The sequence below is a fragment of the Cheilinus undulatus genome, linkage group 1, assembly GCF_018320785.1.
Source record: "Cheilinus undulatus linkage group 1, ASM1832078v1, whole genome shotgun sequence".
NCBI classification, from domain to species: domain Eukaryota; kingdom Metazoa; phylum Chordata; class Actinopteri; order Labriformes; family Labridae; genus Cheilinus; species Cheilinus undulatus.
The window spans coordinates 1258867-1286323 of NC_054865.1; the positions used below are offsets into that span (position 1 = coordinate 1258867).

The 27457-nt window shown below is 38.5% G+C and overlaps 1 protein-coding gene across 2 annotated transcripts; it reads left to right on the forward strand.

Moving 5' to 3' along the window:
* Positions 1-8606: 8606 nt before the first annotated feature.
* Positions 8607-22753, forward strand: ccnb2 (cyclin B2). 2 transcript variants are annotated; one of them, XM_041794522.1, is made up of 8 exons: positions 8607-8767; positions 8984-9097; positions 11068-11343; positions 15069-15227; positions 17551-17787; positions 20233-20373; positions 20460-20570; positions 22536-22753. In XM_041794522.1, the coding sequence occupies exons 1-8, from the start codon at positions 8741-8743 to the stop codon at positions 22641-22643; spliced, it is 1173 nt and encodes a 390-aa protein (XP_041650456.1). In that variant the 5' UTR covers positions 8607-8740; the 3' UTR covers positions 22644-22753. The 2 variants fall into 2 exon arrangements, with proteins under 2 accessions (XP_041650456.1, XP_041650455.1); XM_041794521.1 differs by having other exon boundaries at positions 8614-8767; positions 8981-9097.
* Positions 22754-27457: the final 4704 nt, after the last annotated feature.

Below are 27457 nucleotides of genomic sequence, written 5' to 3' on the forward strand. Positions count from 1 at the left end.
CTTGGTGAATTATTATGTTGTATTTTTGTTTAAACAATTACAAGAGCTGAGTCGAAAGGCGAAGCTCTCGATTTACCGGTCGATCTACGTTCCCACCCTCACCTATGGTCATGAGCGGTGGGTAGTGACCGAAAGAACAAGATCACGGATACAGGCAGCTGAAATGAGTTTCCTCCACAGGGTGTCTGGGCTCTCCCTTAGAGAGAGGGTGAGAAGCTCGGCCATTCGGGAGAGACTCGGAGTAGAGCCGCTGCTCCTCCGCGTTGAGAGGAGCCAGATGAGGAGGCTCGGGCATCTGGTCCGGATGCCTCCCAGGTGAGGTGTTCCGGGCAAGTCCCACTGGGAGGAGACCCCAGGGAAGACCTAGGACACGCTGGAGAGACTATGTCGCTCGGCTGGCCTAGGAACGCCTTGGGACCCCCCAGGAAGAGCTGGACGAAGTGGCTGGGGAGAGGGAAGTCCGGGTCTCCCTGCTTAGGCTGCTGCCCCCGCGACCCAGTCTCGGATAAGCGGAAGGAGATGGAGATGGAGAATTACATGAAAGACAAAACCAACTAAACTTCATGTGAAAGGGTGTCTAAAGCAGTGGTTCTCAACCTTTTTAGCCCACGACCCCCAAGAAGAGACTGGGGACCCCCACTGCACCTGAAGGTGGTTGAACACAGCCATGCACATTCTAGAATAGTCATGTGGAGACAAAGACGTCTATAAGGGGGGGGATAGAGGGGAGAGCCTTCTGGGGCCCAGGCAACCTAGAGGTCAGCAAAATCATGGTCTGTTGTAAAGTTAAGCTGAGGTATTTTATATTTAACCTGAATAATAACCACTCTTAGCAAAGAAACAAACATCCTTTTAATTCATTGGTGTAGTAGCCCTCTTAAAAATGTAAATTCTTTTGTTAAAAACAGAATTTGAAAATGTTAAAAAATAGCTAAAATGGGTTAATAATGGCAAAAAATGGTGGGAAAGGTGGTGAAATTGGATTTTTAAAGTAGCAGAAATGGGTTAGAAGTACCAAAAATGATATAAAAGTGGCAAAAAATAACCAAAAAATGGGTTAAAGTGGCAGATTAAGTGATTAAAGGAGAATCAAAAGTGGCTGAAATGGCGTTAAAGTGGCGAAAATAAACTTAAAAAGTAAGGAAAGTTGTGTTTTGTACATTATTTCTTTGTTGTAACAATGCTTCTTGGTAATAAATCTTATACCGTTGGAAAGCCTGTTTATTACTCTTTTAAATGATGCCACATTTGTAAGGATGATGCATTTGTGGGATGAGCAGCAGAGCTGAGGATGTGGGTTGCGCCCATGAAAAATGTGCCAAATCTTCTCTGCCAATGCCAAACAACTGATTCTGCTGTTGCTACTGACGCTTGTTTTGAGCTTCTGGTACCCCCAGGTGATGATTGGCAGCACCTGTGAGCATGGGCGGGGCTACAGTGGTCAGTAGATGTCTGCTTCAAGAATCGGCTTGCCACATTTGAATGATCTGGATAGGGCCCGTCGGTTGGGCAACTTCAAGCTGGTGTTCTGAAAAACCAAGTAGTGGCATTGTTTGGAGTGAACCCTAGTACCATCTCCAAACTGAAGGCCAAGTTCCATAGAACGGGAAATGTCAGAGACAGGCCGCCAAGTGGGCGTCCCAAGAAGACAACACCCCAAGAATACTGTTTCCTCACAATGTCAGCAAGAACTCTGTCCTCCAAGATGACAACACTCACCCCCACAGAGCGGGTTTATCAGAGACTACCTCCAGAATCTGGGAGTGGAGAGGATGGAACGGTCTGCCAGCAGTCCTGACCTTGCTGGTTGAAGAATGGGATGCCATCCCACAGCAGTGTGTGACCAGGCTGGGGACCAGCATGAGGAGGAGGAGCCAGGCTGTTGTGGCTGTGTCTGGTTCTTCCACATGCTACTGAGGCTCCTGTTTGTTTATGAATAAATTGTTAAATTGCCAGAATGTCTTGTTTCTTCAAACTTCAGTCATCCAATCCACCAAACACCAAACAAGAGTCAACGGCAGAATCAGCTGTTTGGCATTGGCAGAGAAGATTTGGCACATTTTTCATGGGTGCAACCAACATCCTCAGCTCTGCTGCTCATCCCACAAATACATGATCCTTACAAATGTGGCTCCATTTAAAAGGGTAATAAACAGGCTTTCCAGCGGTATAAGATTTATTACAAAAAAACATTGTTACAATAAAGAAATAATCTACAAAACACAACTTTCCTTACTTTATGTTTTAAGTTTAGGAGTAAATTTGGTTGAATTGGATGAAAAATTGATATAAACTGGTGAAAAAGGGTTAGCTGAGGCACATACAGAAAAGGGTTAAATGGGCAAAAATGGCCATATCAAACTGTGAAATGTGGTGTAAAAAAGTGGTAAAGGCTTGATAGTGGCAATAATGGGTCAACAGAGCCAACAATAGGCAGAGAGTGGCTAGATTTTGAAGGCATCTGGAGACCCCCTCTCAGTGTCTCGTGACCCTCAATGGGGTCCTGACCCCAACATTGAGAACCCCTGGTCTAAAGTCCAGCCTGTAAGCTAACTGAAATGGAGTAAACTAAGGCTGCGAGCTGAGCTGCACTGAAGAGCCTCACACCCTGGAGCCAGGCAGGATGCTGACCCGCAGAATGACTCAGGGGAGGATGGATATTTATCATTTAAAATCAAAGTTAGAGGTGTTGCAGGTGGTGCTACAGCAAAACCACCAAATGAACGTTTAACTGTGAAGAGGAGCAGAGAACGATGATGCTTGGGAAATTTGAATGAAATCAGGTGTTTGATATGGAAACGCTCGCCATTGTCCTGTGAGGCGTGGAGAAATATTGAAGCCTTTATTTCAAAATTTAAACTTGATAGGTTCAGCTCAGTAAGAGGATTAACCAATAACCCAACTGTGTCACTTCCTGTTGGCTGTAGGGGGCGCTATGATGAAACGTTTGCGCGTTCAGTGTGATTTCGTTGTCTTTCTAGTGTATCCAGAGGTTATTACAGGTACCATCAACAATGCCTTATTTTGAAATTGAGAGGGACCTGGTGGACTTCCTGTCCGGTTCTAGGTGAGGGGTGCAAGAGTCTTCTTGTAGGTCTGATGATGATCCATATGCAGACCAGAAACCACAAGAACAGGTTGAATGATGTGTGGGGGCAGAACGCTTAAAGCTGAAAAAAATCAAAGAAGGACATTTTTAATCGGCAGAGGGGGGCGCTGTGACAGAGTGATGGTACTGAGATGTGCAGATATAAATGTGTGATGGTCCCTGTGAAGTTTGGTGATCATGGATATAAGCTCAGAGAGGTTTTTCTCACAGGTATTCCAGCTTCCAGCTCTGGTCACTGATCACGGCCTCGCCCTGAAGTCAAACTCATGGTTTGCCCAAATTTAGAGCTCCATCTTCTCTAGAATAAGCTAGTCTGGAGTCAGTCTCTTGAACAAGTTCATAAAAAAGTGCAGCGGAAACATGAAAATCTGACATTTAACCTGGTCACGGGGGACCTCCTGTACCTTCAGAAGACTGGCCCAGTGGACTTCTGCTGAGGGTAAAACTGGGAGTACGAGCACATCCATACTTTTCTCTGTAGGTTAGAGAGAATGAGGTTTGTAACATTTCTGCGCCACACATTAAAATAACGAAGATTTGATCCTTTAGAATCGGATGGGGTTTAAGAGGACAGGACGTTTGGTCAACCTCTACACAGAAATACTGCCAATGCTTTTGCAGACCAGTATGGCTGGTCAGCCTCAGGACTCAGCTCCTCCTTCAGTCATTAACCCTCGATGGTGAGAAATAAAAAATGAGACCAAAAACCTCAGCACACATAGCAATACAAGTAAAAGACATTAATATTTTTATGTTTTTGCATTATTTTTTTAATCCAAGATCAGACCTGATCATAAATGTGTTGACAGAATTTTGGGAATTTGAGCCAGTTTAAAGGTGCAGTGTGTAAAATTGGGACTATCAACAACTAACAGTCAATTCTGGAGTGTGATGCTCATTTCTCTGGTGATAACTGTGGGAACCAGCGAAGTTTAAAAATCCATACATGCTTAACTTTTATTTGGTTCCTTCTATGGTGCCATAGAAACAGGCAAAATGCAAAAATCCAAGATGGCAGCGTCCTTGGAGGGGACCCTCCCTATGTATGAATAAAAGGCTTATTCTGAGTTAATTTAAAACATAAATTTAAAAAATGTGTTATCAGATGTCAACACTAATTTAGATCAATCTACTTATAAATGTTATGTTTCATTTTAACCAAGCTTGTTTTGTTAAATGCTAATAGGCTAAATATTACACACTGTACCTTTAAGTGCAAAAACTGATATTTTTGATGTAAAATAAAAACCCACAAAATCAAATATTTTTCATAAACTACATGAAAGTTTTATTTCCTTGAGGAGGATGATCACAGCCTTGATCGTGCTAAGAGAGAACAGGTTCCAGTTTGGACCCTTGAAGGAACAAAAATAGGATAAATGTGTATTTTGGGAATTTTCCAGAGATATGGAGGAAAAAACAGCATCACTATCTAAAGAAAATATCTGAAATCTTGAGAAAACAATGAAACTGCACTCATTAAGGTTAACCCTTAGAGGGCGTTGAGGCCATTTTGTGGGTTTTGGCCATTTTGTTTTCTTTTTTTGTGTTTTTTTATTATTATTATTATTTTGAATGTGAGTTAATGTGAACAACAGACATTTTGGAGTTTACCTTTTATCAAATAATTTTGTAATTTTAATATCAGACCCTCTGACAGGTCAGTAATAATGTCAGTAGATTTTTTTTACCACTCGGGCTGCTGGTGACCAAAAATGTCCCATTAAAACCACAATCACTGATCCTCCAGCCACCACAGTAAAAACCTGCATTTATAATATCAGACTCCTATCCTGGAGTCACTGATTAAATTTACACTTTTTCCTGTTTCAGACATTTGACCATATTTGGCATGAGGGGAAAGTACGTGTTTTTATGGTTTCCTGTGGGGGCACTTTCTAAAAATCTAGAAATAAAATAATAAATGTATAAAATTCAAAGTTGTTGCTCATTGTTAACATTTTCAAGGCTGTGATAATCTTCTTCAAGAAAATCAAATTTGCATGTAGTCAATAAAAATATTTTTTATTTATTTATTTGAAGAGTTCATTTGCAAAAACAGCTAAACGCCATTCTGGTAAATAATGAAAAAAATAATAAAATTAACACTTTTAATGGAGCTGTCTTTTGATCTAAAATCTTTAAAAATATTAATTAATTATACTTATTATAGTTATGCTTAATCAGCTTCAGTCTGATTGATATTACAATGAAAAAATACATTTTATGACAATTTATAAAAATGGAGTTAAATGTTTCTCAAATGAACTCTTCATTTGTTTACATTAGGAACATTCAGGTTTTTGTATATATGCAGTTAAAGCCTGAAAACACAAATTATAGCCAGAAAATTCTCATTTTTTGGAACTGAAATGTTTATTTAACTTTCTACTGAAAGCCAAAAATAAAAAATAAATAATAAAAATCCAAATTTCCATAAAATGTAAACATTTTTTTGTATCTCATTTGATTTATTAGGTGTTTTTGTTAACTGATAATCCACTTGAGGGCATTTTTATCATTTATCAGATTGTATTCAGAAGTTTTTTAAAATTAATGTATTGATCATATTGATTAGATAGAGTTCTCATTAAAGTATGTATCAAATATGATAAACAGGCTTTAAGGCAGGGGTGTCAAACTCAACCACAGCAGGGGCCAGATTCTGGATTCAGGTGTAACCTGAGGGTCTAACAGGGCCAATATTTAACCAGAACTGTCAGCCTCATTTTCACCAGTAATAAAATATGAAAAAAGCACTGATGATCAATCATTTGGAAATTCAAAAAAGTAAAAATGATAACTTTAAAGGCTCAAATCTGAGATTAAAATTCTAATTTATTGGTTAAAACATTAGAACACGATATGAAAAATAGAAAATTAATGTTTTTAAAGAGCAAATATACAAGGAGAAAGTTGAAATCAAATGTTTGAAAAGTCAAAATATGAAATCAAATTTGAATTCATGTGTTTAAAAGTCAAAATATGACTTAAAATTTGAAATTGTGAGTCTGATAGTTCAAAATGTGGGATTAAAAAGCCAAAATTAGGAGTTGAAAATGTCAAAATATGAGCTGGAATTCAAAAATGATGACTTGAAAAGTTAAAGATATGATTTAAATTCAAAATTGGGAGTTTAAAAGGTAAAAATAAGTTAAAAAAGGTAAAAGATTCTGAATCAAAAATGTCAAATATGAGAAAAAATTAAAATCATGAGTCCTAAAGTCAAAATATGACTTAAAATTTTAAATTGTGTGTCTTATTTCAAAATATGGGATTTAAAAAGCCAAAATTAGGAGTTGAAAATGTCAAAATGTGAGCTAGAATTCAAAATCATGACTTGAAAATTTAAAAATATGATTTAAATTCAAACTTGGGAGTTTAGAAGGTTAAAAAATATGATATAAAATGTAAAAAATAATGAATTTAAAATGCCAAAATAAAGGAAAAAATTGAAATCATGTCATTAAAAGTCAAAATGTGGGACTAAAAAGCCAAAGTCAGGAGTTGAAAAGGTCAAAATATGATAAAAAACTGGGGCTCTAAAAGATAAAAATGTGAATTATAAGGTCCAAATTATGAGTCAAATAGGTCAAAATAGGACTTAAAATTTAAAATAGGGATGTAAAAGATAAAAATGTGACATATAAAGTCCAAATTATGAGTGGAAAAGGTCAAAGTATGAAATGAAAAGTCAAATCATAAGTTTGAGTCGTAATCTTGAGAGAGAAATTGAAAATATGAAATAAAACACAAATTAATTTATTTCCCCACATTCTTGACTTTTTATGAAATCCTTCTTTCTCTTTACGTTTTCTGATTTTTATGGCTTAACAAGGATATTTTGAATAATCAAGTGGAAGTTTACATTTTTATACTGGAGGAAATCTGCAGACCTCATACCGGTGGGCCAGTTAGAATACAAATATGAGACAATCTCGCGGGCCGGATATAATCCATCTGTGGGCCGGATTTGGCCCCGGGCCTTGAGTTTGACACCTGTGCTTTAAGGGGTTAAATTCCCCTAAAAAATAAAATTTTATGTCTATGATCAGGTCTGATCTTGATTCATAAATACAAAAAAGTGGAGTATTTTTATTGCGTTTTATGTATGGCATCATTTTTGAGTGTAAAAATCTTAAAATCCTAAAATTAGAAAAAAAATTTAAATGAATAATGAATAAAAATCAATTAGTTGCTCATCATTAACATAATCCAGGCAGTCATAATCCTCTTCAAACAAATCCACTCTGCATGTTGTTTATGAAAAATACATCATTTTCTGTGTTTTCTGTGTCACAGACATCAGCAGGTTTGCACTTAAACTGGCATTTAAAGCGTTAAATTCCCCCAAATAAATCAATATCTGATGTTTAAGTTCAGGTCTGATCTTGATTTTAAAAATGAATGCAAGAGAAGTTGGAAATATCCATTTAAAGATACAGTGTGTAGAATTTGGCTGCATTTCGCTGAACAGAAACTGTGTAAATGGGATATAATGTTTATATATCTATGTGAAGTATGTTCAAATAAGTGCACAATCATCCTTTTTAAACTTTCGGTTTCTTTTTACAAAATTAGAAAAAAGCTTTTTAAATTTACATTACCGCCGGTCGCCCTCACGGAGGCTGACATAACGAACCGCCATGTTGTCTATGGCAACGTTTTGGGGACAGAAAGAGCCACTGAGCTACAATCTATAAAAATAATGGTTACAACAATGAATGAATAAACCCTCACCTCTGCTGTCACTGCTGTAAATGATGTCCAGCTCACCATCCTTTTTGGTCTTCACAGGCTCTCGTCGCTTAGTGATGTGATAACAGAGCGGCTCATTCTAAAATCTGAACGCTAATGTCGCTAAAATGCTGAATTCTACACACTGCACCTTTAAATGTAGAGCGTGAGAAAATGAGAACCTAATAGTCGGTTCCAGAATGTGACGCTCATGTCGTTGTGATTACTGTGGCAAACAGTGGGTTTGTTTTTTACCGTATCTGTGGTCCCATAGAAACATGCAGAACCCAACAAGGCTGTCTGTGGAGGGGACCCCCATGTATGAGCAGGTGGCTTATTCTTAGTTCACTGATGAAATGTGCGGTGAGCAAACACTGATCTAGAGAGGCCACCTCATGAAAATATGCTTCTTTTTACCAAGTGTGTGATACTAAAAGCACCTTAGCTAAATATTACACACTGCACCTTTAATGTTTCTTTTTTTAAATCATTATTATGCTTCCAGTTTTGCTCATGAGCACCCTGTTACTAACATCTGAGGGTTAAACTCCGTGGATGTCCCCTAAGGGCCTCCGTACATTAAAGATTTTATGTTTGCTTTTCCAGGCTCATGTTTACGTCCTACTTTTGGCTCCGACCCACCAGTTGAGAACCACTGGTCTGGACTGTTGTTATTCGTTCATCAGACTTGTACTTTGGTCTGCAAGCTGTTAGCCAATCAGAATCGTCATCGCGTCAAAGCAGCGACCAATCAGAATCGACGGAGCGCTATTTGAAAGCCGCTGGTCCCTCTCCTGTTTAAATTCAGTGATAAAAGCTGACGGTTTCTCGGTGAATTTTCTGTTGGATGCTGAAATAAAATCCCTGTTTGTTTTCACTGCTTCGACGTTAAACATGTCCTCGGTTCAAGTTCGAGCTGCGGTGAGTAAATATGAAACAATGTCGATGTTTTAAAGGAGCTTTGTTCTCGATTTAGCGGCTGTTGTTAGCTTTAACTGTTAGCATAGCGTTGTTAGCAGCAGTGCCGTCTGTTCCATATCAGCTTAGTTTGGTCGATTCCGCTGTTTTATTGAGACTTTTAATGCCATGTCTGGACATTTCTGGGCTTTATTTGGGTCTGTTATTCTCCACCAGCAGCTTTCTGTGGCAGATAACCCCGTAAAGATGGCTAAAAGAGCGGCTGGAGGTCAAAGGAGAGCGGCTCTGGGAGAAATCACTAATGTTCCTGCTGCTGCAGCTGGAAACACGAAGGTAGGAATAGTGGTTTTATCTGTGCAGTGATTATTAAAACATTGTTTTTCTGTCAGTGCATGATGCCTAACAGTTATACACTCATTTGTACACTGCTTTGTGATGGTAACGCATGTTTTTAGGGCAGTAAAGCCCAGCGAGCTGAAACTACATGGAGGAATAAAACTGTTGGTCAGGAACCAGTGTTGTTCTGGTCTTCCTTTAAACCAGGGGCCGGATCCTGGATTTAGGTCTAACATGAGGGCCTAACAGGGTCCACATGTAGCCATAAACTGTCAACTCATTTCCACCAGTGATACATTTTGGGGGAGTAAAAAAACCTTTTTGAAATTATAAAAAGTCAAAGTGATAAGTTAAAGAGCTCAAACTCTGAGATAAAAAAGAAATGAATGAGTTCAAAAGGTAAAGTCAAAATGGTGTTTTTACATGTAAATTTATGAGATAGAAAGTTTAAAACATGAGTTTAAAAGGTCAAAATATGAGTTCAAATCATAGATTTTGAGTCAAACAGGTGAAAATATGAGATTAAAAGTCAGTTAGAAATTGGAAGGTCAAAACAGGCAATGAAATTAGAAAAATGTAGTTAAAAAGGTAAAAATGACTTAAAATTTAAAATCCAAAAGGTCAAAATTATGAATTGAAAAGGTTAAGATATGAAATAAAAAGTCAAAATCATCAGTTTAAGTCGTAAATCTCAGATGCAATATTGAAAATATGAAATAAAAACACAAATTGAATTTCCCCACATTCCTGACTTTTTATCCGATAAATTTATGACTTAACAAGGAAATTTTAAATCATGAAGGTTAAATTTACAATTTCATAGTGGAGGAAATCTGCAGACATCATACTGGTGGGCCAGTTATGACACAGATATGATAGGATCCTGCAGGCCGGGTGTAACTGGACCTTGGGTTGGATTTGCCCCTGTGCTTTCAGCGGATATGAGAATGCTAGATAAACATGAAATGTCTTTGGAAAAATCACCTTTCCAAAAATAAAGTTCAAACATCAAAAAGGTACGTTCCTGAGGTTAGCCTAATGGGCTGTCAGATATCCGGCCGTCTCTGCTCTCCTAACGCTGATCATTCATTGTGCCTGATTTTTCTGAAACCTTAAATATGACTGAGGCAATGACGCTATGAGGCTAACGATATTTAATGTGGCCTGATATTTTACAAAGCTTTGACCAAAGGAAAGAATCAAAGTAATTGTGACTTTCTAATAGTTTTTGATTTACTGTCTCATATTTGCTCTAGTGGGGAAAAATAAAGTCCTTGAAGTTGTTAATCTTATTTACTTTCTCAAATTCTGACTTACTTTCTCATAGTGTTGTTTTTTATTGCATTATTTGACTTTCTTTATCATAATGAGCTCTAATTTTTTTTTTTAAGATTTATTTTTGGCCTTTTTGCCTTTATTTGATAGGACAGTGGATAGAGCCGGAAACAGGGGAGAGAGCGGGGAGAGACATGCAGGAAATAGTGCCATGGGCCGGATTCGAACCCGGGTCGCCTGCGTACATGGCATGCGCCTTAACCACTCGACTACCGGCGCGCCAATGAGCTCTAATTTTAACGTTCAAACTTGACTTTTATGATTTCATCTTATTTCAATAATTATGACTTACTATCTCATAGTTTAGCTTTTCATTTTATAGTTTTTACTTCTCAGTTTACTTTTATCTCATAATTATGACTAATTTATGTCTTATTATTCTGACTGAACTCATTTTGTCTGAATATCGTAGTTTTGCCTCAGGGTTTTGTAGAACTTTTTCTAATTGTTTTCTAATGTTAAACTAACAGTAATTTTCTGATTCAGCGGAAATGTTCGGTTTCAGTCTTCGTTCGATTTAAAGTTTCAGCTCATCTTATTTTGACTCGCTGGTCTGACCTTAGCTTTAATGATCATCCCTTCAGCCCGTCCATTTAAACTCCAACTTTCATCTTTTCTTTTCCTTTCCTCAGAAAACCGACCGAGCCAAAGCGACAACCAAACCATCATGTGCACAGAAAACCAAACCCACACTGGTGGCTCCTCCAGTCCCCAAGGCCCCGGCTCCTGCAGACCCCGTCCCAGAGGAGGCAGCTGATGTGTCCATGAAGGAGGAGGAGGAGGAGCTGTGTCAGGCTTTCTCTGAGGCGCTGCTCGCCGTGCAGGACGTGGATGAGCAGGATGCCGATCAGCCGCAGCTCTGCTCAGAATATGTCAAAGATATCTACAAGTACCTGCACATCCTGGAGGTGATGAATCCCCCATCTGCTCTCATGTTTATTTAACATCACTGTAGGGTTATAACACCAGAACTCACATCTTTGAATGAAGAACAAATCAAGCGTTATTCATGCCACAGCGACATAGAAAGAAGCCCGAGACTCCTGGGACTGGGTAATTTACGGAGTTTAGTTTGCACTGGAACAGGAACCGTGTTTCCACAAGGTAATATTCTCAAAGTTTGGCCCGGGGCTCCCTGGTGGACCCTAGAGACGCTGCGGGGGGGGGCACGAGGGCATGAGAGGTCACAGGTCACAGTATAAAACCATAGATTTTTTTTTTTAAGTAAATCAAATTTTAAACTAAAAGACTTGATTACAGGTTTTTATTTTAAGACTTAAAAGTAACAAAATGGCCAAAAATTGTAACTCGTGCCAGCTTTTCATCCTTCATGTTGTCTGCTGTAAACAGCCGGTGTCGTGGTTTAACTGGTGTTGGATTAACTGATACCCTGTTAACCATTCTACAATGCCACTCACAAGCTGGTTAGGAAATGTTTAGTGTCTTAGGAGACGTCAATGTTCCAAAGGTGCGTTCACAGACATAGTTATAAAAGAGAATGTGAATTTAAGTGTCTCTGCTGACGACAATCAAAACAAAATTAAAGGCAGTGGCTTATTCTGCCTGGTGACCCCACAAACTTTCTGAATAATGTGAAAGTATCTAAAAGCCAAGCAGTCATTTTGAAGTTCCCTGTTTATTTATAACATCCAAGGTAGGTTTGTCTTAGGTTATGGTTGTACCAGAGGATTTTCAACGCTCAGGGACCGCAGCAGACTTGGGTTTGGGTAGGTTATGAGTCTGTTTGTTTAGTTTTCAGTGAAAATGCAGAGAATTATGGTTTGAAAGTGTGCATTTCTCAGCTGTACAAACAAACATTAAACCATAGCAGTGTTAATTTTGGCGACTAAGACTAAAAACGTTCGACAGCCTTTTTTCCATGACAAAAACTAGACTAAAACTAGCAAAAATAGATCTGTGATGACTAAAACTAGACTAAAACTAGCAAAAATAGATCTGTGATGACTAAAACTAGCAAAAAATAGATCTGTGATGACAAAAACTAGACTAAAACTAGCAAAAATAGATCTGTGATGACTAAAACTAGACTAAAACTAGCAAAAAATAGATCTGTGATGACAAAAACTAGACTAAAACTAGCAAAAATAGATCTGTGATGACTAAAACTAGACTAAAACTAGCAAAAATAGATCTGTGATGACTAAAACTAGACTAAAACTAGCAAAAATAGATCTGTGATGACTAAAACTAGACTAAAACTAGCAAAAATAGATCTGTGATGACTAAAACTAGCAAAAAATAGATCTGTGATGACAAAAACTAGACTAAAACTAGCAAAAATAGATCTGTGATGACTAAAACTAGACTAAAACTAGCAAAAATAGATCTGTGATGACTAAAACTAGACTAAAACTAGCAAAAATAGATCTGTGATGACTAAAACTAGCAAAAATAGATCTGTGATGACTAAAACTAGCAAAAATAGATCTGTGATGACTAAAACTAGACTAAAACTAGCAAAAATAGATCTGTGATGACTAAAACTAGACTAAAACTAGCAAAAAATAGATCTGTGATGACAAAAACTAGACTAAAACTAGCAAAAATAGATCTGTGATGACTAAAACTAGACTAAAACTAGCAAAAATAGATCTGTGATGACTAAAACTAGACTAAAACTAGCAAAAATAGATCTGTGATGACTAAAACTAGACTAAAATATAATTTAGTTTTTGTTGGACATTCAAAATCTGTGATATTTCTCCACTGTGGGTAAATCTGTCAAAAAAAATGCATCTGTATCTATTCTGCCTCTCAGATGTAGAAAGCAGGGACCCCAGGTTTGGCAGAGAACACACTACCATGATTTGGTACCAGATTTAGATGCGAGAATAAATGCTTGGACTAAAATGTGAGGACTTTTATGGACTAAAACTTGTGCATTTAATTTAAAGACTAAAGTCAACAGTAGCTGACAGATGAACGCTGACCCATAGGAGAGGTTGTGTGCATTTTACGCTCTTCATTCTTCATTTCTTGATAACTGGCTGTGTTCATGTGTACTGTATGAATTTAGGCAAGATTGTGTATTTTTATTTGATCTTATCTCCAGCTCAGCTTTTACAGTCAGTCTAAAATTTACTGTTTACAAGCAAAAGTTAGACTCGAGCTGTTAAGAGCCAAAAATGCCCCGTTAAACCCATTCAACCTGCAGTTTTAGATCTCACCTCCATGAAAGCATCAGGCATGCTTTTTATTCGATCTGGGTGGCCATCTGGGCTTTTTCCTTGGAGTTGATCATTTTTACTACTCTCCACCAGATGGCAGCATTTTGACCATATTTGGCATAATGGAGGAAAAAACATGCTGAACGTGCAAAAATAATAATTCATAAAAATTTGTGTTGCTGCTAATCATTGACATATCCCAGGCTGTAATTCAACACTACAAAACTTACTTTGCATGTAGTATATTGAAAATAATTCATTTTTCTGGTTTCATCAAAAAACATCATGACTAAAAAATGGCTGTGAAAGGGTTCATCTTTTAATGAATGGATATTTGATGTCAATTTGGTCAGTTTTAGGTGAAAAAAAATTGACTCAATGAAAGAGAATAAAATATTAATGTATAATTGCTCTAGCTATTGTATGAAAAGTGTTTTTTTTTTTTAACTGACATATATTGAAACAATCCCTAAGGGTTAAGTAGCACAAAAAATACAGAACCTGACATTTTTACAATTCTGATGTCAAAATAACTTAAAAAATCCTTTTGCGAAAATGGAGGTACATCTACAAAGGTCAATAGTGCCTCTATTGCAGACTTAAAGGCCTTTCTGCAGGTGCTGTAAACCTTTACAGTATTACCGAATACTAAAATAAATGCAGCCTTAAATTATGTATTTGCACAGCCGGTCATCAGGATTGGGATTAATTATGCTGCTCTAGGTAAGTCTGAAGATTTCAGTAAATCCCATGTACTGATATTTTTGGAAACCACTGCATGCCCCAGACATTTATCCACCAACGATACTTTTAGTTTATTTCTGAAAGGAGTCACCCTCATTGGCAAAACACTCTAAACTGCCCTCTTGGGTGAAGAAAACACACTAAACTCCAGAAGACCATTAGGACCGAGAGACACTATGAAACATTACTGTTGCAATGACTTTTATGTTGGGCCCTTTTTTGATCTATATTGAGCCAGAACTATATCTCACAGAACCAGTTTGGATTATCTGGTGCTAATATGGTGTTAAAATGCACTAGAATACAGGAAATGGCATCTACTTCATTGAAAATGTTCTGGGGGAAGACCCCCAGACCCTCTAGGGATTTATTTATTTATTTCTGTGTTCTTCACAGTCCAACGTTGACTCTACACAGTTCTTGTGTATGCTGATCCTAACTACAAACTAACTTGAGTAGTCTGTCTAGTTAGTCTGTTTTAAGGTTGTATAATGTGCCATTTGTAGAACATATAAACATGTCTAAAGTGCCCTCGAAAACACGCCAAACTTAGTGCCCTCTTCAGTGGCGAGAATGCGCTGTATGTGCCCTTTATTTTCTTTTCGCCTCTGCCCTTGAAAAAGTCTGTGCATGCCACTGGTGAACGGTGATGACAGGTGGGGAAAATGTCTGGTATTTTTACACCCTCTGTGTTTCCTCAGGAGGAGCAGGCGGTACGAGCCAACTACATGGCGGGTTATGAGATCACTGAGCGGATGCGAGCGCTGCTCATCGATTGGCTGGTCCAGGTTCACTCCAGGTTCCAGCTGCTGCAGGAGACCCTGTACCTCACAGTGGCCATCCTGGACCGCTTCCTGCAGGTAACGCCTTAGAGAGGTTCTTTCCAAAGGCTGGAGAATAAATATCAAACTTCTGAAATGTACTGATATATTTTTAGACACTCAGGATGAGACTGTACGTTTTCTATCAGTACAGTTGTTTATTTTAAACTGTGAGTAGAACCGTTTACTCTAAGAACTCTAAGAAACTCTAATTTAAGGTTTTCCTCTCATCCAAGCAATCCATAAGAGCAGTTTATTTTCAAAGAACTAAAAAGTGCTCTGCTTTGAGCGGGCCACCTCCTCTGGGTCTGTGTGTGTCTGTGACCCAGCCTGAAGCATGCTGGGAACGGTCTGCGCTGGCTGGACTGAACGTTCTCCAATTTCAGTTCATAACTGCAGCTGAAGTTCTCCGTAAATCTCAGGCTGAATCAGTGGGCTGTAATATCAGAGTGATCAGCAGCCAGAGACGCTGCATTAATCAACAGTTCTGTATTTGGGCAGTTTTAAATGTGGGAGAAGATGTGGCGTGAACTCAGAGCGGACCCGTTTTAATATAAGAAGGTAAGATAATCATTTATTTAGGTCTCAATAAAAATGTCGGTCATGGCTGCTAAAGCTGCTGGACCTTAAAATGTTTGAGTTGGACCTTAGAAAACGAGGATCATTAAAGACTATTCCAGATTAAAATCTGTTAATTCCACAGCAACAAAAATATAACTTCTGTATAATCAGCACCGGGCCTTTTTTCATTTTAAATTACCATAAGTTGCAGGCCTGTACCCTCTGTTGCATAAATAGTTTTTGTAACTGTTGGTAAAGTGGATAGAACTGGCAAGATGTGACAGGAACAGTGTCCATTTCATTGACTAAAAATGTTCATCAACAGCCTTTTTCTCATGACAAAAACTAGACTAAGGCTACGTCAACACTGCAGGCCTTAATGATCAATTCTGATCTTTTCTCAGATCTGATTGAGAACCACATACAAAAGGGGCCTGAATCTGATTCGAAACGGTCAGATTCAATGTGACTTGCGCTGTTCACACTGTCACTGAGCAAAAAATCAGAGTCAGGTCACTTAGGTGCAGTGTGAATGTAGCCTCAGACAAACCAAAATAGATCTGAGATGACTAAAACTGATTTTGACAAAAACTAAACCTAGTTTTTGTCAAAATGACTAAAACTAGACTAAAATGTAATGTAGTTTTTCGTCAGACATTCAAAGTCCGTGATACTTCTCCACTGTGGGTAAATCTGTCAAACGATACATCTGAATCTATTCTGCCTCTCATCTGTAGAAAGCAGGGACCCCAGGTTTGGCAGAGAACACACTACCATGATTTGGTACCAGATTTAGATGAGAGAATAAATGCTTGGACTAAAATGTGAGGACTTTTATGGTGTAAAACTAGACTAAAATGTTTTGAGTTTTCAATGACTAAAACTAAAAAGGATAGAAATGACTAAAATGTGACTAAAACTAAAATGTATTTCATTTAAAGACTGAAACTAAGACTAGAATTGAAAATGTCTTCCTCCACTGGAGGGGAAACACTGAGTTTTCTGCCTCGTCCGGCTCTGTAGATTATCTATTTCTGTTTTTTAACTGTGTAAAATGAAAAAAACCCTCACTGTAGTTTGGATTCCACTGAAACACACAATGTTTAAGATAGGCCTGTGCATTACAAATTAGATTAAATCACAATATGGCCAGCTGCAATTTTCAAATCTCTGAAGGTGCAATATTTCTTTGACCTGAAATTTGTCAAAATAACAGTTTTATTATTTATTTTGCAGATGTTATGCATGACATCATGCAATCATTCAGATACCTTTTTTTATAAAAGTTTACAAAAAATCCTATCTTTATTTTTGTACTTTTTTGTACTAAATATACGAATGGAAAAAACCTTCAATGCAATAATTCATATCTGCTTTGCAATAAGAGTCAAAAATGATCAAAATTAGACACTTTTAAAGCATTGTTCAGCCCTTGTTTAGGTATAAAAGAAAGTAGGGAAATAATCGCGTATCAAATCGCAATTAGATTATTTCCCAAAATCGTTCAGCCCTACTTTAAGAGGACAGAAACTTCAGTCTAAGGAAATGCTGTGAACGCTTTAGTACTTTTTTGGGGGGGGGGGGTGTCTCTGAATTTTTGATGATCACTAATCCAAACGTGTTCAGTACTGGATGACCAGGACTATCAGCTGTGGTGTCAGACTCGTTTTTTAATGCAGTGTCCATTTATGGTCCTATCAGAGTTGATCATGCTGGTTTTGTTGTCGCCCGTATGATTCAGAGTATTATCTAGATTTATATCATGTGACTCCATTTCATGAAGAACCCTCTACCCCCCCAGGCCCAGCCAGTCTCTCGTAGGAAGCTGCAGCTGGCCGGTGTGACCGCCATGCTGGTGGCTTGTAAATACGAGGAGATGTACGCTCCAGAAGTGGGAGACTTTGCCTACATCACTGATGACGCCTTCACCAAGTCTCAGATCCTGGAGATGGAGCAGCTGGTCCTCAGGAGCCTCAACTTTCAGCTGGGACGCCCTCTTCCTCTGCACTTCCTCCGACGGGCGTCCAAAGTGGCCAATGTAAGTCTCTGCACCCATTATTTATTTATCTATCCTCCCTTCAGAGGAAAAACAAACTCATGTCTTAAAGGAAGCCATCTGTGAAGGCTTGTAAATGCTTTCTTTCAGCTGGCGATAAACAAATCCTCCTTTAAGCTCTAGACAAAGTTCTCAGTTTAGGGTCAGTTATTGTTTCAAAGTTATCATTTCTTGGCAAACTCCTCCTCATGGTCTAAATCAGAGGTTACCAAACTTTTCAGCTCCCGACCCCCAAAATAATGGTGATGAGACCGGGGACCCCCGCTGTCCCTGAGGGTGGTTGAGGCGTGGTAGAAACAGTCATGAGCAGACTTAAAATGTAAGGATTACTTTGTTTTCAGCAGAAATCTCCCAAAGAACTGTGTTTTTAATTTAGATTGAACTAATTTTATGCATATATTTCTACAAAAAAAGGTAAAATATACAATTTAGAAATATTTTCTTTTTGGAAGGCCTCTTGCAGCCCCCCAGGAGATCCTGACCCCCACTTTGGGAACCACTGCTCTAAATTATAGTGATGGGTTTATACAAGGAAGACATTTTCCAATAAGAGCCATCAACAGAAAAATGTAAGTACGATGGGGCCACCTCCATAAATCTTGACTTGAGGACACTAAAGTTGGTAAAAAACTCTCTGACGTAGGTGAAGATGACATTAAAGTTAGTAAAAACCTCTCTGATGTAGGTGAAGATGACATTAAAGTTAGTAAAAAACTCTCTGATGTAGGTGAAGATGACATTAAAGTTGGTAAAAAACTCTCTGATGTAGGTGAAGATGACATTAAAGTTAGTAAAAACCTCTCTGATGTAGGTGAAGATGACATTAAAGTTAGTAAAAACCTCTCTGATGTAGGTGAAGATGACATTAAAGTTAGTAAAAACCTCTCTGATGTAGGTGAAGATGACATTAAAGTTGGTAAAAAACTCTCTGATGTAGGTGAAGATGACATTAAAGTTGGTAAAAAACTCTCTGACGTAGGTGAAGATGACATTAAAGTTGGTAAAAAACTCTCTGATGTAGGTGAAGATGACATTAAAGTTGGTAAAAAACTCTCTGATGTAGGTGAAGATGACATTAAAGTTGGTAAAAAACCTCTCTGTAGGTGAAGATGACATTAAAGTTGGTAAAAAACCTCTCTGTAGGTGAAGATGACATTAAAGTTGGTAAAAAACCTCTCTGTAGGTGAAGATGACATTAAAGTTGGTAAAAAAACTCTCTGATGTAGGTGAAGATGACATTAAAGTTGGTAAAAAACCTCTCTGTAGGTGAAGATGACATTAAAGTTGGTAAAAAACCTCTCTGTAGGTGAAGATGACATTAAAGTTGGTAAAAACCTCTCTGATGTAGGTGAAGATGACATTAAAGTTGGTAAAAAAACTCTCTGATGTAGGTGAAGATGACATTAAAGTTGGTAAAAAAACTCTCTGATGTAGGTGAAGATGACATTAAAGTTGGTAAAAAACCTCTCTGTAGGTGAAGATGACATTAAAGTTGGTAAAAACCTCTCTGATGTAGGTGAAGATGACATTAAAGTTGGTAAAAAACTCTCTGATGTAGGTGAAGATGACATTAAAGTTGGTAAAAAACTCTCTGATGTAGGTGAAGATGACATTAAAGTTGGTAAAAAACCTCTCTGTAGGTGAAGATGACATTAAAGTTGGTAAAAACCTCTCTGATGTAGGTGAAGATGACATTAAAGTTGGTAAAAACCTCTCTGATGTAGGTGAAGATGACATTAAAGTTGGTAAAAAACCTCTCTGTAGGTGAAGATGACATTAAAGTTGGTAAAAACCTCTCTGATGTAGGTGAAGATGACATTAAAGTTGGTAAAAAACTCTCTGATGTAGGTGAAGATGACATTAAAGTTGGTAAAAAACTCTCTGATGTAGGTGAAGATGACATTAAAGTTGGTAAAAAAACTCTCTGATGTAGGTGAAGATGACATTAAAGTTGGTAAAAAAACTCTCTGATGTAGGTGAAGATGACATTAAAGTTGGTAAAAACCTCTCTGATGTAGGTGAAGATGCTCAGTGACTGGGTATAGCCAGCCAATCAAAAACATACTGTGGGCCCACTTTGGCCCCCTGGCCATGGTTTGGACACCCCTCACAGTTCTCTTTGCAGCTTTAGGATTAGGGATATTCTTGATCAGTGAAATAACAGGATAAATCTCTTAAACAGCTGATTTCAAATGGACAACCTCAGGTAGATCTGTTTTGGTCGGTCCTTTGGTCTTTAAGTGCTCCACTTCTAAAACGTTCTCGCCCAGGGTTAGGGTGAAGGAAGTGGCGAATCCTCTGAAGGAGCTGTGAAATATTAAACTGAGTCCACGTTCAGGATCTTTCTCCTGCAGCTCTGTTCAGGACTGAAACCATGCAGGGGATTTTTAAGTGTATTTAGATAATAATTCTGTTTTTATATATCAGTCTGATGTAGAGCGCCACACGCTGGCTAAATACCTGATGGAGCTGACCCTCCTGGACTATGACATGGTTCACTATAGACCATCTGAGATCGCCGCGGCCTCCCTGTGTCTGTCCCAGCGGCTGCTGGACGGCCTGCCCTGGGTGAGTCTGAGTTAAACTCTCTAACCCGGATTACACTCTAGAATAAACCTCTAAATAAAAGTATTCTTGTTTCTGGGCGACCTCAGTCTCCCACACAGCAGCATTACTCCACCTACGACGAGGCTCACCTGAAGCCCATCATGCAGCACATCGCCAAGAACGTGGTCATGGTGAACGACGGGAAGACCAAGTTCACGGTAAGGCGGTTTAAATAAAGACCTGATGTAGGGCTGTCCTGTACCAGATCTGAGACTTTTGTCTAAAACAAATCAACAAGCCCCGCCTCCATATCTGACATCCATCCATCCAACAGCAGCACAAATGAATCAGAATCAGCGTTAACGTGGAATTTAACTCTGGTTAGTGATGCCCTAGACTAGGCCTATTCAGTTAGAACCCCGGGGGCCTACAGTATTTCAGACCTTGAATGCAACAGTCTGCGTAGCCCAGCGACAGACCCCCTACAATGCACAGCATTGTTTTAAAGCGTGGCTACTGATGCTAACAGAAGTAGCCCCAAGATACTGAGAATAAAATACATCCTTAACTGTAGCTACAACTGTGCTAGTTTAGTTTGTATGCACATACGCCTGGGTAAGAGGTGACCAAAATTATTATTTACAGGATTTCATTTTATTTATTCATGCTAATTTATTTGATTTTTATTCAAGTGAAAAACATTTCTACTACCTCAGATATGTTCAAATACAGCTCTTTTGTTTTTATGCACTTTTTCATTTGCCTTTGTCATGTTGCCAAATTTTAAAGGGAGACTATGAATAAGAAGTGCATATTTTTCATCAAACTGATCTGTGTTGGTTCGAATTTTGACGTTAGCAGCTGCTTACTGGGTGCCAAGTATGTCTGGCCCGGCTACAGTTCTTGATTTTAAAATATGGCCCAGTTGAGTTGTAATTGAATAGCCCTGCCCTAAACGTTCAGAAATGAAGGATTAAACTTGAAGCTAACAAATACAAAAATGAAGATTTAAATTCAAATTTAAAAAAAAAAAAAACTTTATTTGTCTCCGGGGCAAGTAAAGGCACATAGAGCAGCAAACTCTTGGGTATGTTAACCAGTATAAACCAGTCTGTGTGCATGGATGGTGTGGATGCGAAGGCTACCAGAATGCTAAATGACAAAGTATGAGTTACAGAAAGTAGACAAGATAATTTAACTTTTTATTTTAACAAGTGCAGTGAGCATAGAGGAGAGCTTTACTACTTTCCTTAAATACTTGATTTAAAAAAACAGGTGCATGACATTTTAACAACCAGCGCATCAGACTGGAGTTTGCTTCAGTCAGGCCCAGAGTGTTTAAGGAGGAAGTAACGGTCCGACAGCCGCTACGCACAAACATCCCAAACGCTTTAGACCAGTTTAGACCAGTCGTTCTCAAACTGGTTTATCTCCAGGACCCTGCACCCCCTTTAGAGAACTCATGGCTCAAGCTTATTAAAAAGTTCTTCTCCAGTTCCTCCAATGAAAAGTTCCAATTTAAATGCCTCATGGGACAAAACGCAATTAAGCCAAGAGGACAAAAACACATTTAAGGAGCCATTGTTATTGTGGCGTTCTTATGCTTAGAAAAACATCAGGTCAAGATTTTACACTCTGACTAGAGTCTGCGTTTTGTCATCATCTCCATTCTAATGCTAAGTGTTCCTTTGTTAGCGCTAGTGTTGAGTCTATGTAATTTCTCCCTGCATTCCTATTGGCTGGTTAATTGATGTTGATTGTAGCAGCAGTCACATGGTGAGATGGTCATCCTAGATTTCTGACACCGCCTGTCAGCCTGTCTTAGTACGGCGTATGCCGACCATTTTAGAGCCACGACCAAAGATATCACTACGATTGGTCGTCTTCTGTCTGGGACGGCCCAGAATCGGTGAACCAGGCTTTAGACGGCATGTAGGAGTACATTTCCCAGAGTCTGTTCCTGCTGAGGCAGACTCCCGTACCATGTTAGAACGATTCTAAAGCAGTGGAAAGGCGTCTGGTGAAATGTTGCTCATGGTTTTTTAGACTTAGCAGCAGGTTTAGCTCTCGTCTCCTAAAGTCTTTGAGACTGGAGAAGGTTTCCCTCGGTATCGGTAATAAAATGTTTTGTTGGGCTTGTTCTGTTTGGATGCTAATTTTAAACTAAACTTTGTCTCTTTCAGGCGGTGAAGAAGAAATACTCGAGCACTAAGCTGCTGAAGATCAGCCTCCTCCCTCAGCTCAAGTCTTCCATGGTGGCCAACATGGCGGCTGCTGTGCTCAAACCCTGAGCTGAACGCTACCGTCTCATCACTGAGGACTTTTCACTGGCACTTTATTTTAGATGCTCACCTGTGGAGAAGCTTGACTGTTTTTAATAAAATGTTTTTATCATTTCTGAGCCCAGCTTCGTGGTTTGTTCGTGAACGTGGCTCTTCTTGATTTTTCTTTCTGCGGTTCGACTTCTTTAAAATCAGCAGCACCTTACGCTTCCAGCGGAGCAAGGATTATTTCAGATCTCTGTTCAGGACCCAGGACTTTCTCTGTGGCCGTCTGGACTGGTGGATTTATCTGAATCAGCCTGGTTTTTTAATCTGGAGCTTTACTGTTTATTTTTTTCTACCTCCTTTTAAACCATGTGCCTTTTTCTTCTAACGGATGAAGACTTTAAAATAAATCTCCACTTAAAAAGGTGTCTTTTCATATCTTACACATGCTGGTTGTGTCGAACATTTCATGAATTTAATAAAAGGATTTAATTTGGTTTAACAGTTGTCCAGGATTTTCTTTATTTTGGTCAACAGTCCAGTAGGATATTTTCAGGCTCATGTGGAAAAGAAAACAAAACCCTCCCTATTCTTCCAGGACTGAAGGCCTTTAATGTGGAGAGCTTGGTTTTAGAGTCTTCTTCCTGTTTTTGTCAATAGGCAGAGTAAAAAGGGAAATATGATCATTAGCTATAAAAACCTGTTTTACAGCAGGGGTTCTCAACCTTTTCAGCCCTCAACCCCCCAGATAAAGGTGCCAGAGACCGGGGACCCCCACTGGACCTGAAGGTGGTTGAACACAGCCATGAACACTCAAGGATAGTCAGACAAGGCCGCTTATCGGGGGGGTTTAAGTGGGTTAAAGAGAAGTGACGACAGTGGCAATAAGAGAATAAAGGCAATAATGGGTTAAAGTTGCAAAACAGATGGCAAATTTGTTAGAACTGGGATTCAAAAGTGGAGAAAGGTGGATGGAACCGGGTTAAAATGGGTTAACTGAGGCAGAGAAAAAGGGAAAAATTGGCAGAAATGGGCATCACAAACAGTGAAATGTGGTTAAAAAGGGGCTAATAATTCTAATAACTGGTCAATAGAAGCAACAATAGGCAAAAACTGACAAATGTGTGAGAATTGGTGAGAAAAGAAATTGATGAAACCTGAATAAAACCAGGCGAAATTGGGTTAAAAGTGGCAAAAATGGGTCTAAATTGGTGGCAAGATTGGGTAGGGAATGGGTTAAACAGTGGCACTGAGATATTTTCAATATAAAAAACCTGTAAACAGTCAGACACGCTTTTCAGCTCCCAAATGAGGGACCAGTTATTCAGGATGCTACTGATAAAACTTTCTTACATTTAACTAATTTCATGCATATATTTTTATTAAATGGCTAAAATATACACTTTGATATTATTTTAAAAATATTCTTTATTTTTTAAGGCATCTGGCAACCCCCTTTCAGTGTCTCACGACCCCTTAAAGGGGGTTCTGATCCCAACGTTGAGAACCTCTGCTTTACAGGACTAGAACTGGTGTTTTTCTCATATTTCAGTATTTTGTCATTTCTCTTTAAAATGACCATATGTAGTTTTGAATAACATTAGTTCTTAGAGGTTGTGTATCTAATACAGTAAGTGTGGCTAAGAAATAGTTTTCATAAAGTAGAGGTGCAGAAAAAAAAGAGTGAACACGAGCACGGTTACATTTCTTTTAACTCTCAAACACTGGGAGAACCTCGCCCACAACAGAGCCCAGGTACCGACTACAAAACAGGCAGATAAAAACATCCAGAGGATAAAACGAAGAAATTCATAATCGGAGCGTCAGCAGTAATTTACAACACAACAGTAAAATCCTTGATTTAAGGTAGGAACTTCACTGTTAAACTATTCAAAGAAACAATCGTCTGTTTTTGAGTTGCACCTGTTTAGATTTATACAGATGCTGGCCATGGTTTGATATCATCTGATACAAGGCAGTAGACCAGCCTTACTCAACCAAACAGCCAAATAGTTGAAAAATAACTTTGCAAGAGCCACAGTGGTAAAAAGTGGCAATAAAAACAAGTTAAGGTCGAAAAATGGTCAAAAAGAAGCAAAGAAGTGGCAAAAAAATGGGTGAAAGGGGGCAAATTAGGCATAAATTGCAAAAACTGGGTAAAAAGAAATGGATAGAAAAATGAGTTACAGGTGGCAAAAATGGTCACAATGTAGCAAAAATGAGTGAAAAGTGACTAAAAGGGCAAAAAGCAGCAAAAGTGACCAAAAAGGTATAAACATGGCATTTGATGGCAAAAATGGGGGAAACCTGCAAATAGCAAAAAGCAGGATAAAACAGGCAAAAACTGGTAAAAAAAGAAAAGTAAAGGGCAAGAAAAAGGATAAAAGTTGCAAAAAGAGGTGGCAAAATGGGCTTAAAAAGCAGAAAATGAATTAAAAATGGCAAAAATACATGAAAAAAGGGGAACAAAATTGCAAATAAGAGCCAGCTGCACACAAGTGGGAAACAAACCGATTAATGTAGCTTTCAATGGATCATTTCTGGGGTCAAAGTTGAACTTTTTTAAGGTTTTCTGGGTGAAAAATATTTCAAATGAAGACAAAAGAGACAAGCATTGAGTATCACTGTAGGAGAGAATATGTGACCACAGCTGGTAAAAACTCCTACAAGTCGTCCGAGGTCATTTTTGAGTTTTTTTACACATTATGAAAGCGTAGATTCCAAGCTTTCTAACGGTGTATCATCACCTTAATCTGAGCATATTTTACAAAGATATGCTCATTTGAATGTTAACTTCTAGTTTCTGTTTGCTCTGAGAAAACCAGGCTCAAAGTTTCAGGACTTCTCCTACCTTCAGGCAGGCCAGGTAATGGGCGTGAACAACAGGGCCACATTTACATAAAGTCCACCCAAACCAAGCTTCTGAATCGGACTGGTGAGGCTCTTCAAAATATTCCCACAGGAAATCCGCCTTCATCAAACTTTCACTGTCCAGTGATCCTGAAGTCGTCCCAAGTCTGTCGATAATTCTTGCTGCTTCTTCATCGTCTCTTCTACTTTTCTTCGCTGCAGGGTTCATCTTGAGGCTTGTTGATAAAGGTGATAACTAGAAACAGCTGTATTTATGTGCTGACGGGGGTTGGAGTTTGAGCCATGCGGTGTTTGTTATTGTCCATCTCAATGGGCGAAACTGGGGACAATGGCAGGCTGAGGGACCAATTATCACCCAGCAGTTTCGCTTTCCCCTCCCCTCAATCTCCCGCAGAAACTACGAAAAGAGGGCATTTTAAACACAAAATTAACGCTTTTAAATATCACACTTGTGTTACTCTTTTCATCGAATGAGTAGTTTAAATGTCGGACTTGCATAAAATGAGAAAAGACGAAAAATGATCATTTTGAAGAAAACGACTTTGTATCCGTTTTTCTCAAACCACCAGAATGCCGACTTGCAGGAACTTTATCTGGCTTCGGTCACATATATCCTACAAGCCCAACTCCAAAAAAGTTGGGTCGCTGTATAAGCTGTCAATAAAAAGTCAATGCTTGTCAAATTTTACAAACCCATATTTGATTCCGAACAGAAACAACATATCAGATGTTAAACTGAGACATTTCATCCTTTAAGGAAAATATGAACTCTTTTGGAATTTGATGTCAGCAACACATCTCAAAAAGTAGGGCCATAGTTACCAGTATGTAGCATCCTCTCTGCTTTTAACATCAGTCTGTAAACATCTGGGAAGTGAGCAGACCAACTGATGGGAGAGGAAAGTTGTCCCACTCTTGTCATGTATAGGATTCTAGCTGCTCGACAGTCCTGGGTCTTCTGTGCTGGAATTTTTTCAATTTGAGCAATCTGAGCGAGGAGAACAAGCTGGATGCTCCCTCTCCTCTTTAGTCCACAGGACACGGCGTCTGTGGTTTCCTCTGACCACAGAACAGTTTTCCATGTTTCCTCAGTCCATGTTAAATGAGCTTTGGTCTAGAGAAGACGGACCACGGTGTTTCTGGATCCTGTTCACATATGATACTTGATGATATTATGGACTGTAGATGGAGGGCGATTCAAAGTCGAAGCTATTTAACATTGAGGAACATTTTTATGAAATTCTTCCATGCTCCACTTAAAATGAGCTAATATTTTTTCATGAAATGTTAAAATGTCTCAGTTTAACATCTGATATGATGTTTATGTTCAACTGTAGATCAAATATGGGTTCATGAGATTCGACAATCATTGACTTCTGTTTTATTTACATTTTGCACAATGTTTCATGAACGATTTCATGAACTATTAAACATAAAATAACCTCAACATATGAAAACATATGAGTTACAGGTGTCAAAAATTGTCAAAAAGTGGCAAAAAATGGGTGGACATTGACTAAAATGGGCAAAAAGCAGTCAAGAGTGGAAAATAAGGGCTAAAAATAGGAAACAAGTGGTATTTAATGGCAAAAGGTAGCCTAAATGGGTGAAAAGTGGTAAAATAAAGGGCAAAAATGGGATAACAGTGACAAAAGTGGGCAAAAAATAGGAAAAAGGTGATATTCAATGGCAAAGTGTAGCTGAAATGGGTAAAAAGTGGCAAAAAAGGGGAAAAATTTGATGGAAGTGGCAAAAATGGGCAAAAAATAGGAAACAAGTGGTATTTTATGGCAACAAATGGGTGGAAAGTGGTGGAAAAAGGGCAAAAATGAAACAGAAATAGGAAACAAGTGGTATCTAATGGCAAAAGGTGGCTTAAATGGGTGTAAAGTGGCAAAAATTTGGAAAAACATTAGGATAAAAGTGGCAAAAATGGGAACAAAAGTTGCAAAAAGAAGCTGCAAAAA

Excerpts from the sequence above, each read along its gene's own strand:
- ccnb2 (XM_041794521.1), top strand. The coding sequence starts at position 8,741 with ATGTCCTCGGTTCAAGTTCGAGCTGCG. Across the intron at positions 8,768-8,980 it reads CGGTTCAAGTTCGAGCTGCG|CAGCTTTCTGTGGCAGATAA; the intron begins GTGAGTAAATAT and ends ATTCTCCACCAG. Across the intron at positions 17,788-20,232 it reads GGGCGTCCAAAGTGGCCAAT|TCTGATGTAGAGCGCCACAC; the intron begins GTAAGTCTCTGC and ends TTTATATATCAG.